The 13,863-nt window shown below is 42.2% G+C and overlaps 1 protein-coding gene across 1 annotated transcript; it reads right to left on the reverse strand.

The window, feature by feature from the left end:
* Nucleotides 1-498: 498 nt before the first annotated feature.
* On the reverse strand, nucleotides 499-13,611 carry erich3 (glutamate-rich 3). The gene is made up of 14 exons (XM_070909503.1): nucleotides 13,592-13,611; nucleotides 11,950-12,043; nucleotides 11,080-11,205; nucleotides 10,896-10,967; nucleotides 10,521-10,649; nucleotides 8,776-8,934; nucleotides 8,244-8,453; nucleotides 7,695-7,875; nucleotides 7,146-7,332; nucleotides 6,142-6,374; nucleotides 5,901-6,032; nucleotides 5,342-5,701; nucleotides 4,002-4,133; nucleotides 499-3,914 (listed from the first exon to the last, which is right to left on the reverse strand). The coding sequence occupies exons 1-14, from the start codon at nucleotides 13,609-13,611 to the stop codon at nucleotides 499-501; spliced, it is 5,451 nt and encodes a 1,816-aa protein (XP_070765604.1).
* Nucleotides 13,612-13,863: the final 252 nt, after the last annotated feature.

A 13,863-nucleotide genomic window follows, 5' to 3' on the forward strand; every position in this document is an offset into this window, starting at 1 on the left:
AGGCTGTGGGAGTCCAACAGCTATGAATTATTCACTCACCTGTGAGCGTGAGTGGAGGAGTATCTGTTTACAGGTAATAGGTGACAGCAGCTGCACTCGATATCTCACACAAACTACGCCTCTTTGTCAGCAACAATAGGAAGAGATGGTCTATTGTAAACATTTTATGCAGCAGTCAAAACTCATTATGCAGCTTCTTCTATTTGGTGATCGAAGGATGAAGACTATCTAAGGAGTCATTGTGATGTAAACACAGAAGCCACAAGACACTTGAGGGCCTCTGTCAAAACGAAAATCAAATTACATGATCTGATCGCTGCCTGATTGTCTAATCGCTATGCAAAAGCACTTCCTCTTGAATGTCTACAAGTTTTTCGCTTTTTCAATATTCACTTTTATAATTGAACTGCTTTTATATGTTTTCTTGTAACATTTTAAATGGGAAAAAAAGCAAGTAAAGCGTCACTGTACCTTCGTGCCACTCTGAAGTGTGCAGCTCTAATGGCCACTCTCTGTCCTCGCAGCAGCCAGCAAAGGATGTGAACTTCGACCAAACAATGTTTCATCCACTGAGAAAGAGCTCAGTCGGTCTTTACTCGGAGTGTGTGTGATGTTTTGGATCAGCTGCACGTCTCTTCTGTCTCCGTTGAGGCTCGCGTCCGACGGTTTTGGTTGGATCTCTTTGCGGGACTCCTCTTGGCTTCCGTCTTCTGACTTGGACGCTGTGAAATCAGTTATTTCTGTAACTTCTCGACTTTGTTCCCATGTTTCTTCGATATCTTTTGCTTCATTTGCTTTCAGTTCGGAGAGCCCCTCTGGACTCGATGAATGCTCATGACGCTCTTCTGTTGTGGATGAAGCTAGAAGATGTTTCATCTCCTCAATTGTCGTTTGTTTTTCATTCAAGTCAGGACCATTATCAGTGCTTTTCTCCTCGGTTTGGTTCTCGGAGATGCTTGCAGGCCAGCCGCTGGTTACTGAATGATGAGTCCCTGCAATGCTTTCCACCTCAGTTTTGGAAATATCAGTTTGCTCTGTGTCATCCCGCGTTAATCCTGCATTGGGCTCTGACCTCACGTCTTGCCCGTTCACAGACTCTGTTTTAGGTATGAAGTCCGTCACCTCAGTCTCCTGCTCCACTTCCTGCACTGTGTCTTTGGCAGGGTCATTCTCACGTGGTTCACCATCTTCAGAGTGATTGCTCTCAATGTGTGACTCTACAGCTTTGGTTTTGTCCCTTGACTCATTTGCATCTTTTGCCGTGTGCCCTTGTTCTTCACTCTCGGACATTTTCTCCGCCTTAAGTGTACTCGCTGATCTCGGCGGCTCCGTAGATTGCGCCGCTTCTATATTAGAGTTGGATACTTGAGCGTCTGACGTCAATTCCTTCAAGTCTTCTAAAGGCTCAACAAACGTCTCAAAGTACTTTGATGTTTGATGCGTGGTTACCCAGTTTGAAACCAGATCTGTGTTGTCTTCTCTTGCTAAGGCCTCTGGAGTTTCTTCACCTACTGCAGCGCTCTCTTCTGTGTTATCAGCCTCGTTGTTTTGTGCGAGCTGTGATGACTGTGCTTGAGGTTTGAGCAGCACGCTCGCCCCTTCCTCCGAGGCCTTGCTCGCCTCCTCCGTGTCAGCTCCGTTTTCTCCGTCCGCAGCAGAGAGGTCAGCGGCGGCAGCATTTTCATCAGCGCGTGGGTGTTTGTCAGTTGGTACAGTGGACTCATCTAACTTGTGACCTGTGGCGTCTAAATCCACAGCTGTGGGTGTTGAGGATTGTGCGTGATCAGCCGAAGAAGCAACTATCACATTACTCTGGACGTTATCGTTCTTTTTGGTCAAATCTGAATCTCTGTTTTCTTGATCAGGGTCAGATATGTTGCCGTTTTCATCTTGTTTGTCCTTTCTGTCATCTGATTTAGATTCCTCTTTTATTTCCGCACCAGATGTTTCGGGCTCTGAGGCGGTTTTAGTAGATTTATCTTGCTTTTCTACACTGTCACCCGCTTCCTTAACCTCACTTTCTACCACATCGGTGTCAGGGGCCTGATCAACCTTGTTGTCTTCATGTTTTTCAGCACCATCGGACTCCACAGTTACTTGTTTTACCCCGTCTTCCTCTGTTTTTCTCTCGTCTTCCTCTGTTTTTCTCTCGTCCTCGCTTTGCTCTGCTGTTTTCACGTCACTTTTGCCCTCAGTCTGAGCCTCCTCCTCATCCTCATGAGTTTTGTTCTCTGCTCCAGTAGAAATCTCTCCACTTTCAGCATCAATCTCTCCCTTTTCACTGCTGTCACTTTGTCTTTCAGTCTCTTTCATAACATCTTCAGCCTCTGTTGCGTTGTTCAGCGTCTCTTCAGTCCTTTTAGTCCCATGTGCTACATTTGCAGCTTCACGGTCACCAACATCTTCTGACTCAACAGTATTTTCATCAGATATTTTCACGTCATCTTTGTCTGCATCTTCACTTTTCTCAGGTTCTTCTGTAACCTCAGATACCTCTTCTCCCTCCACAGTTACAACTTTTTTCTCATCCAACTCTTCATCTTTATTCTTTGCAGCTTCACTTTGCTCAGCTTTGTTCTCATCCTGATCTTTCTCTTCCTCTTCTGCTTCATCATCCTTTTCTTCATCAGCAGCTGTGTTTGTCTCATTTATCTTTTGACCCACATTAGTTTCATCAGTTGGTGCTTCCCTTTCTTCAGATTCTTCCTCATCATTTTCTTTCTTGACACATTCACTATTTTCGTCTTTCTCTGTCTTTTCTGATTCGTCTGCCTTCTCTTCATCTGCAAAGGTATCTTCTTCGCTGGGGGTTTTCTCTGCTTGTTCTTCATTTGTCTTTCCTTCAGTGTTTGAGTCACTTTTAGTCCACTCTGAAATGTTTTCCTCGTTTTCTATCCTTTCTTCTGCCTTACTCTCATTATTCTCCTTCTCTTCTGTCTTATCTTTATCATCCCGTTCTCTTTCCCCACTATTGTCACCTTTTATTATCTCATCTTGATTTATTTGCTTTTCCACCTCCTGACCTTCCTCTTCAGATTTCTCCTCTAACTTATCATCTGTTTCCACAGACCTTTCTGTCTGCTCTTCTCCCACATCACACCTTTCCTGTTGATTGTCATCCTCACTAGCTTTTTCTGCTGACACTTCCTCTGCTTCCTCGTCTTTACCATCACTTTTATTGATCTCATCTTCTGCATTTTCCTCACTTGTATCTGCTGTTTTTTCAACTGTGGTGTCTCCGCTCCCCTCCAACGAGCTGCTTGAATTTTCTGCTGTGACTTCTGTTTCTGATGCTGCCGCTCTGTCTTCGCTGCCTCCCTGCTGCCTCTTCTCTGTGTCGGTTACAGGTGCCTCTTCACAGTCGAGGGCCTCTCGCTCCTCTGAGGGTTCTGCTTTCATCTCCATTGTCTCGCTCGCTGTCATCGCCTCCGCCTCCACATTATCTGGCACTGCTGTCTCATCAGTCTTTTTATTCGGCTCTGATACTGATGACTCATCCTCCTCGCTGCTTTTTGCCCCTTGCCCCGTCTCGGCGGCCTCCTCTGCAGTTTTCTCCTCGTTTTCTTCGTCTTTCTCTGCAGCCACAGTCTTGTCATCCTCAGCCATTTCCTCTTCAGATACAGGATGCAGACCTGTATCTTCTATGTCCTCTGATTTATTGTTCTCTGCTGTGTTTTTGTATTCTGATGCAGCCTTTTCATCTTCCTCATCTATTTTGACCTTCTCATCTTTAGTACTATCACTGTTCTCGCAGGGCTCTTGTTCAGCTTCGTGCTCCTGTTCTTTTGGTTCAGGCGTCTCTTCCTGATCCTCTACCATTTCAGCTTCACCACCAACATCTTCCTCACATTTCGTCTCTTCTGCGAGGGTCTGCTGCTGTTCTGTAATTGTCACTGATTCCTCTGGAACTGCATCTGCAAATACACGAGAGATTGTATAGGAAAATATGTATTTTAGTGCAAAAGTTGTGATTAATTTGAATGAAAATGAAAATCCTGTACCCTGGTAGTCCTGTTCAGGGCCTCTATCTGTGGGCTCCTCCTCCTCAGTACTGGTGTCGCTCAGTTCGGGCTCAGAGCTGCACTGGGACTCCTTCAGTATGGCCTCTGCCAGCTTCTCCTGCACAGATTTGGCTTGGAAAAGAAAGAGAGACATGGTACACGCAAGTTCACGTTTAAGCAAGCGCAGGATGAACTTTTCTGTTGTCTGAATGTTAAAATGAATGAGGCCGTATTGGAACAATGCAAATGCAATGAGAGTACTGAGCCAATGAAGAAACATACAGCCATAAACAAAAAAATATGTCTTTAATCTTTCCAGGTGCAAACATGAGAGCAACACAACATGCAACATGATAATTAACATGCACAAAAAAGCATAAACAAGTCAAATCATTCAGTACACAACCAAAATGGAAACACAATGCAAACTTATAAGACTGCCTATTTTAAACCTACTTTATGTAGTTTTAGGATGTAATTTGAATTAAAATGAAAAGAAAGAAAGAAAATCACTCAACTTTGGCACTAAACGGATCCCAGGAGCACAGTTTGAATGTCGATATAACTTTGGTTGAGGAACTCTGCCTACAAATCTGGTTTCATTAATGATACCTTTTCTAAACGTGTGAGTTAAATATTTACAGACAATAAGAAAAGGAACAATGCAACTAGTAATGTACAAGTAGATTTGTTTGGTTACGCTATATACCTGAATATGCAGGGCTCTTCAAAGTTGCATATTTTGTGCTTTTTGAAATACTGGGTGTGTAATGTATGAAAATATATGTATTTTTACATCAGTGGCAGCTTCCCCCTCCTCTTCTGATTGCATTTTCACCCCCCATCGCCTTTTCCCTTTGTTTTCTGAGCTATATTTTGAAATGTTTATTTATTTCTCATCACTTTTGCTTTAACTGGAACTACATAGTGCAGATTTAAAACAAACAAACTGAATAAAAAGCAAACAAAAGTTAGAAAAGGCTTTCTTCAAATCCTAAAAACATTGTTAGGAGTGATACAAAAACATCTCGAACTTTGACATTAAAGTGGAACAGACAGAAAATCCTCACTCAAAACAGGAAAAATAAGAAAAAATACAATAACACACAAGTAATTTTTCCACTATTAAATTGTACAACAATGTCGTAATGTTACTTTAAATATCACAGTACTGTGATCATTATTTAGTTGCTGTCAGGGCTGTACACTCCTGCTCCTGGCACTGACTTGGACTTGAAAGTGGTCTTGACTTACAGCCCTGGTTGTGATAATAGTGGAAAAACCTCTATTTTCTCACTCAGGCGAAAGATCCAGAGCTGTATTTGTTGGTTTATACTCACCCCTCTCCTGTTCCTCCTCCTGTTTGCTCTCATCTACCGTTTTCTCAACCTCTTTGTCTCCTGGGGTGTCGTCACTCTGTTTATTCTCGTTCCCCGAGGGGACGCTGGTGTCAGAGACGTCTATCTCTGTGCTGTCCCCCGCACTGTCGTCAGGGATAACAGACTCTGCCTCAGTGGCAGCGGCTTCTTCTGGATTTGGCTCGTCTTTTTCGTCTGTTGGAACAGGATTTTCCTCTTGATCTCGATCCTCTTCAGGTTTCTCTGCCTTCTCGTCCTCTCTGGAGTCTTTGGTGGCTTCAGCGTCACTCTCTTCCCGGTCACTGCCTGAGGAGCTGGAACCTGAGCGAGACTTTATGTCCTCTGTGCGAGAAAAAAGGAGCATTTTAAATTATTTAACAGCATTTAAATGTAGCCTCCATAGATCAACATAAATGTGTTTGAATGCCCTTGAAAAGATACAGAGTGATTCTGATTTGCTTTCTTAAAAGCAGTTGACAAATGAATAAATGATGCATGACACTCTCAGTTATTGTCTTCTCATGCAGTACTTGTCACCCACCATCCTTCTCGTCGTCTTCAGTCTCAGAGGCGTGCCTTTCGGTTTCACCGGATGGAGACGGGGATTTCTTTTCTTTTGCCTCGGCATCCTCTACAGGGCCCTCATCGTCTGCTTCAAAGTCTTCTTCATAATCTGAGGAGGAAAACATACAGGAGATTCACTGAAATACACTGTATGGAAAAGATCTGTCAAGTCTGTTTTTTATTGACGCAGTCGTACTCGGATGTTTCGGTCATTATACCGTCTCTGACTTTGTCCTCCACAGCTGCTGTTTCTTCTCTGACTTGAGTCTCCATGTCCTGTGGTTGGCTGGTTTCACTCTCTGAATGGGACGGAGCTTCCACTCCAGTCCTTTCTGTCTCCATCTCAGGAGCATCCTTTGGGCTGACGACTGACTCCTCTCTGCCTCCATCCTCTTTGACCCTCTTCGGTGGAGGAGTGGGCTTTTTGTCCAATCCCATTGCTATGATGCACCTGAAAGCATTAGCATACTATACTGTAAGAACTCAGTTTAGAGGAATAGTGTGATAATTTGTGAAATACACTTTGTTTTCTTGCAGAGTTCGACACAACTCTAATATCTGTCAGTTAAACCTAAATAGCAGATTCTTTTGTAAACTGCTGTAAACACAACTCTGACATATTATCATCATGTTAATATGGTGAAATCGTTAGCAAACAGTTGGCGAGTAGACAAGGAGCAACATTAGTATTCATTTGGAGTCGTGTTTCACTAGTTTCATATTTAAGATACAGACATGAGAGTCAAATCAATCTTCTCATCGAACTCTGGGCAAGAAAGCGAATAAGTGTATTTCCCAAAATATTCCTTTAAAAGAGGGAACTCATACGTTTCTGCCTTTTTATTGTAATTTTATTGTCTCAGTTGTGTTATATTAGACAGTTCCTTTCTTTCAGTGAAAGAGTTGCGCATGTGGGTTCAGGTCAGTCAGAGTTTCAGGTGTGTTATGTTAGTAGTGGTTAATGTAGCCTCAAGCAGAGGTCTGGTAAGCTCCCTTCTTTCTAACTTCACACGCCCATGTATTTTTAATTTTCAAACTTGTAGTCTTCAGCCCCAACTGACGCTGACTCAAGTGAGGTAATTTACTTCATGCAGCTCCCTCTGAAGCCAGAAAAGGCTTTATGCAATTATTTTTACAAATGCAGTAGTACTCTCCACCTCTTAACGCACTTTGATGTGTATGATCAGTGGAGACACAGTGTTCCTTTAAAAGGAGCCCTTACTTGTAGCAGGGAGAGGCCCCCTCTACGCCGGAGAAGCCAAAGTGTCCGTGCCTGCCGCCGAGTCTGGAGCCCTTCCTGTGTTTGAACTCGCAGCAGGAGCTCAGCCGCTCCACCTGCAGCCCGTTCAGGAAGAAGGTCAAGCTGAAGGGGAAACCTCTGTGTCGCCTCGAAATGAACTGGAAAGTCTCTGAGGGAAAGATTGAGGATGTAGATGAGAGGTAGGAACATTTTCAAGATCAAGATCAAATCAAATCTGTGACGTTGGTGTTGCAGAACAACCCTACCCCATCTTGAATCCTGTCAGGCACCTTTACATAACCCTACATATGGGTCATTTTAATAATAATGATACACAACTAAATTAAAGATACAGAAATAACTCAATTTAATGTTATTCAAAAGACTGGGTGACCCCTTAATAGAGTTAGTTTATTTGCTCAAAGGCTGTTTTACACACTAACGTTATCTAAATGACCTCCCTCCCTGGATTTGCTCTTATTTGTGTCTACAAACACACATATCTCACATATCACAGATCCTCACACTGACCTCCCTCGCGGAGCATGCCCTTGTAAACACACAGGTTCTCTCCTCCACAGTGTTGCTGAAACACTTTGACCTCATCCCTCATGTCGATCAGGTCATGGGAGAGATGCACCGTTTTGCCAAAGTACATCATGTTTACGCTCACTCTGCTCTGGTGCACAGAGCTCCTCAGCATGGGGGGGTCCTGGATGAGAAACAGGGCAGGTTGGGGTCAGTTTGATATCAATTTAATCCAGTTTAGGAAATGATTTTAATTTCCTAATCCCAAATTTGACGTGATTGATCTACACAGGTGGGTGTTATCTAGATCTGGATTTAAGTTACTCTATAATGATGAATATAATGCTAATTATTCTTATACATACATATTATTATACATCACTGGATTATATTTTCTTTCTCATGTTGTCTCATCTCTGGTATTCTGTCTTGATTAATTACAATGTGACCAGTCAAAATGGACTTGTTCCTAATTAATCCAAAGGGGTTGCTGCTTGTAAGTTTGTTCTGGAAAGTTTTGTTGCCAGGGAAAACATAAAGAGAGATAAAGACCTCGTTGACGTCAGCTCCGCTAGAGGCGGTGGTGGGACGCAGTCTGCGGCCTCTGAGCGTGCCGCCGGGAGTGACCTTTACTCCCCTCTCTTTCCTCTTTGTGGCTGGGGGCACTGGGGTGACAAAGTTGTTGATGACTGGGAGGCAGTAGGGTGAGATGCCACGGGAGGCCTCCATTGTGGTCAAACGTCTCCGGGACTCCTTGTCCATCTGGGAGGGAAGTTAACAAAGTCACGTTGTGAAAAGACTTCAGTGTGTTCGTTGTTGTTGCTGCAGAAGGGCAATGACAATGTCTGTGCTTGTGCTTGTAAAAACAGTTACTTTTAGTGCACAATTTATTGGAGAGGCTGAGCTTGCGTGCATCTGTCCAATATAATGTATGATACAGTTTTTACATCTCTACAGAGCAGTTTCCTAACAATGTGACCAAAGGTAGATAATACTGTTCTCACTCTAGAACTAATCCACACACAGATATGATTTTGTCCGTATGAATGAACGAATGAGTGTGTCTCATGTGTCACGGCCTCACAGTGCAGTTGAACGTCTGGTCGTTCTCATTGGACGACTCGAGGAGTCTGTAAGGGGAGCTGCGTCTGAGCGAAGCTGTGGTGCTGTTACTGTGGATCGGCTTCAGACGCACCGGCCTCTGCATCTTTCCTGGAGCCGTGTTGGGTCGAGACGAGCCCGGCTGCAGCACCCATAACACACAGTATACAGTCAGCATTCTGCTAATTGCAAACACTGTATCGCTATGGAAACCAATAAAGTACAGTGTGACAAAGTTTATTTCATTGTTCTTTGCTACAGAGGATATAAAAATACAGTACATGTGTTCAAGGCATACATAACTAGAGGAAGTGGTATTTTATTATTCTACATTTTGGTATTTCTTATTGTATATTTTTATGATTTTTTCATACAGTGTATAATTCAGCATTTTCCAGTGTGTCTTTGTGGTCAACTGCTGGTTTTTGTGTGCCACCTGTGCATGCTGCAATATAATGTTACACTCAATATTTTGTTGTATTTTAATTTAATGTAATCTTTTTTTATTCTTTGCTTGTTTTTGCTGCAAGTCGCGATAAATGACACCATTGGTGTAAATGCACATCAGTAATCTTCCCAGAAGTGCCTTTACATTTCACATTTCACTGTTGATGTATTTCAAACAAGCCTCTACCTGCTGGAGTGTGAGATGTTTGCAGACTTAAGAGGAGCGAGATTTCGCAGGGTAAACACGGAGATCAAGGCCAGGATTACCAGCTCTATTTACTCTGGCATCAAGGTCTGTGACTTTTTATGTTTCAAAGATAACACACTTCTAATCCCAAGACTTCACTTAAAACACTCTTGTTTGCACACAGAGCAAACAGCAGCTGAGACAGCTCTTCAAACTGCAGCGTAAACATGCCGACTATCAGTGTAATGATTTTCATTCGTCACCTGGAAGAATGTATTGGATTTATTTGAAAAACAGATCTCCCAGAAGCTTAGCTTAGCATAAAGACTGGAAACGGGAAACAGCGAGCCTGGCTCTTTCCAAAGGTAAGCAGTTGCCAGGCAACCAGCTGAGACAAGAAATAGTCCGGCACATTACCCTAAAAACCTGTTTTTATACGTGTTAATAAAACATTTTAATTTGTGATGTTTAGATGTGCTGGTAGGCTGATTTTGTTACCTTTGGACAGAGCCAGGCTAGCTGTTTCCCCCTGTTTCCAGTTTTTGTGCTAAGCTAAGCTATCTGGCTGCTGGCTGTAGCTTCATATTTATCATACAGACATGAGAGTGGTGTCAATCTACTCATCTAATTCTCATCAAACCAATAAACTTCTTTCCCAAAATGTGGAACTACTCCTTTTCCTCAACATTTTAAATACCTACCCAACACCTACCCGACATCAGCTGTCTGGTTTGAACCAGAGTTAAGAAGGATGATGCATTTTGACGCTGGCAATAAAAAAAAAGATCTTTAAGAGAGCACTATAATTAAAATAAAACCTTGATTGTCCTGTCCATCTTAAACTGATTGGCCTAATAAAGGCTCTTTAACTGAAGGTCGAGGTTTTTAACTCAGACATGACATCTCAGAGTCCATTTCTAACTGTGTCGTGGCATTTAAAAACTCTTTGCATGATGGAGATGCTATAATTAAAAGGTCAAATTTCAAAGGCACTTGACTAAGGATCAGTGGTTTATCTTGGTCCTGATTGGCCAAAGGGCCGCATGTATCATTCACAAATCTACTGGTGCACCTAGACAGATGTTTAGACTCACAGACTCGGAGGATTCAGAGTGCTCCCCCTCGGGCCCAGAGTGCTGCTTTCGGATGACCCTGGCACCCGTGGGTGGGCGTGGAGACAGAATGCGGATGATGTCTTCTTCATACCTTTTAGAGCGCTCCACCTACCAAACAACACCATCCATTAATAAAATCAAAATTAAAGTTCCAAACTATAGAGATATATTTGGACAAAAATATGCAAATGCAAATAAGGAAAAATAAGAATAAGACACTTACGATGATTTTTTTAATGGATAAAAAATAATTTGGAAATTAATTCTCTCTAATATAGGCTGACGTCATGAACAGTTTTTTGTTTCATATTATTCAAGAGTCATTAATTTACAAAATAAATGTAAATGATGTACCTTGATCTTATGCACTCTTTCTCTCCTTGCAAACTCCTCCAGTTTCCTTTTGATCTCTATTTGATGGACACGCTGTATGGGAGGGGCAAGAACACATTAGCATAATTTATTATGCAAGGAGAAGCACATTATTAGCTAACAGTGTTTTGACTGTTTCTTCTCTGGTACACTGTGTTCCTCCCACCTCCATCTCCAGCACCTTGTGGAAAATGGCCTGGGCCAGGCATTCTCGAACGTGTCTCTGGTGGGCTCTCTGGATCAGCTTGTGTCTGTACTCCTTGTCTGGAACAATACGCCCACTCCTGGTGATCTGACAACAACAACAGTCAACAATAGTCAGACTGAGGTCACCAACAGCTGATGTTCTGAGCAGAAACACAAAATCATTAAAGGCCCTGAAAAGTTCAGCTTCACTCTCGGCTTCTTCCTACCAGCAATGAGGTCTTTCTGCCAATCAGGATTTAGCAACATTTGAATCAGAAATGAATGACAGCATGCGGTTGTTTGGTGGTTTTGTTTAAACCACACCCACACAGTCCTGATGAAGCAGATTAGCTGAGTTTTTGACTGTTAACGTAGCAAAACTGAATTACTTCAGTAAGTTTTTTTATTGGCTTTAAATCTGCCAGATTAAGCGCATTTCCTTGCAGTCCAGGATTTTATAAATACTAAATGAGGTCGTACATCCACATCCGCCAAGCACTGACCCAACCTCCTGAAGACATTTTTGACAGGTTAAATTCTTTTTTTTCATCCATTTATTCAATTATGTTTTTCTGTACATTTTTTCTCCAAAAATACTGTTTCAAATCCTTCACACTGCCAGGATATAATTCTGCAGGGAGCAAAAACTAACTCCCTTTAATATATTTAAACTGAATTAAAATCACATTTTAAATAATTTAGCCTTCAAAACCCACCACCTGTAATTTCTGTGTAACCATAGAATGTAAATTAAATTAAAAGTTCAATTCAAAACCACAATCCTGAGGACATGACCTTAGTGTCATCAGCCCTGATCATCATCCTCATCATCATCATGCTGTTGACATACCAGTCCTGCTCTCTGCAGGTGTCTCCTGATCCGAGTGCTGCTGAAGTATCCAGCGAGATGTTTGTCTGTCAAACTGTTGTAGGCTGAAATAAGCCTACAGAAACAACACAAAAGAGACGCTGTATTTATCGCAGCCAAAGAAAAAAAAAAAAGGCCTCACTTTATAAAAGACATCCAGACTTTAAACCTTTGTCTACAGCGACAGTAACCCGAAACTTCTTGATTACAGTTAACAGAAAACCAGAATCTCAATCCACTGCTTCAGTGGGGCACAACACCATGTTTGTTTGTTGTCCTCATTAACGAGACATCAGGTCGTCCACAGCCCGGTCCGTCTGAATGCAGCTTTTTTTTCCAGCACAGATTTGATTTCCTCCAGCATTTGTTTACGAGACAACAGGATCTTACAACTATAGGGTCTGTTGCGGGTGTCTGATTACGCACAGGAATTAGAGGGGATGGCACACTTAACCCCGTCTGCCTCCTCTTTTGTCCCTGGTGCTCCTCAGCTTTGGCTGCACATTTCTCTTTGAACCACAACACGGAGGTTTAACTATCACTTGTCATTTTATACATGACTTTCTCTGACCCAGTGATGCTTCGAGGAGACGTAAGGCAGAGAGATGTATTGTGCTAATGTGTGACAGCAAGACAAAAACTCTTCAAACGGTTTAGTATCAGTGAAGCACTTTGTTCTCTAAAACTGATGTATGTAAAGTCTTATTCGTTTTTATCGGGTCTGTTAGTACACCAGCTGAACAGGAGCGTTGGCATATGTGTGGAGTCAACTAAAAGTACTTCATTATGCAAGTGTAGTGACTATAATGCTCTACATTGTACTTCTATGATATATTTTTTATCAATAAGGTATTTCCAGGGTTCCTAAAGTAGTTCATAAAGAACTTCTCCTGGATAAATTTTTAAAAAAGTAAAACAAGTCTGATTTGGTTGTTGGCCTAAAAAAACCCATCAAATACTTGAGTTAAAGTCAAATACTACACCAGAAAAATATTCAAGTAAACAAGTAAAAGTCCTGCATTAAAAATATGCTTAAGTAAAAAAACAAACCTCAAATTTATACTTGATAAAGTATCACTCTCCATGTTGGTTTCTGCCGTTTCTTCTTTTCAACGTCATTTGTTGTTTACAGTGAAGCACTTTTAAAATAAACTGCGGTTTGCATTAGTTGCATTAGTGGACTCATTAGTAGAGTAGCCTAAAAGTAGCCCTGGGTATTGAGTCAACTAAAAGTAGTTAAATGTGTCTCAGTGGTGACTATGCTGCTAGACGTTGTACTCCCACATTATTGTACAATAGTAGTGTTGTTGGCATAGTGGCCTATTGGTGTACTAGTCTAACAGTATCACAAACATAGTTTTAGAGCCAATTAAAAGTACTTAATCATGTCTGTAGTGGCTATATTGCTTGATGCTTTACTCCCATGTGACACTTGAGTTAAGTTCATTTATTTGTTTTCAAGTAATTACCAGAATAAGAAAGCCAAGATGAACTTACTCGGACCTACCTGTACTCGGTCCACGAGCTGACAAACTCACACAGGCATGTATTACACCACAGTTCAATTAAAACCTGGACCACGGCTCCTTCAACGCTTGAATATAAAGAAATCAAGTGCACCTACCCGGGGTTGAGGTGACTCATGGTTTGTCAGCTCGCACTGTCTTTGAAAAACCTCGCCAATATTTCAGGTCCGAGGGGCCGTGGACTCCGCCGGAGGACGCCGAGGCCGGTGTGAAGTCAGCTGCAGCCCGCAGAGTTGTTATAAAGTGTAGCAGTAAATTGTCAGCTGAGTCGGGATGAGGCTGCACTTCTCCCAGAGCGGAACTGATGACACTCGCCTGTTGCCATGGGAGATCACGTGACGATGCTGCCAATGAGGCTGGTTTCCACTTA

The sequence above is a fragment of the Enoplosus armatus genome, chromosome 7 (assembly GCF_043641665.1).
Source record: "Enoplosus armatus isolate fEnoArm2 chromosome 7, fEnoArm2.hap1, whole genome shotgun sequence".
NCBI lineage: Eukaryota > Metazoa > Chordata > Actinopteri > Centrarchiformes > Enoplosidae > Enoplosus > Enoplosus armatus.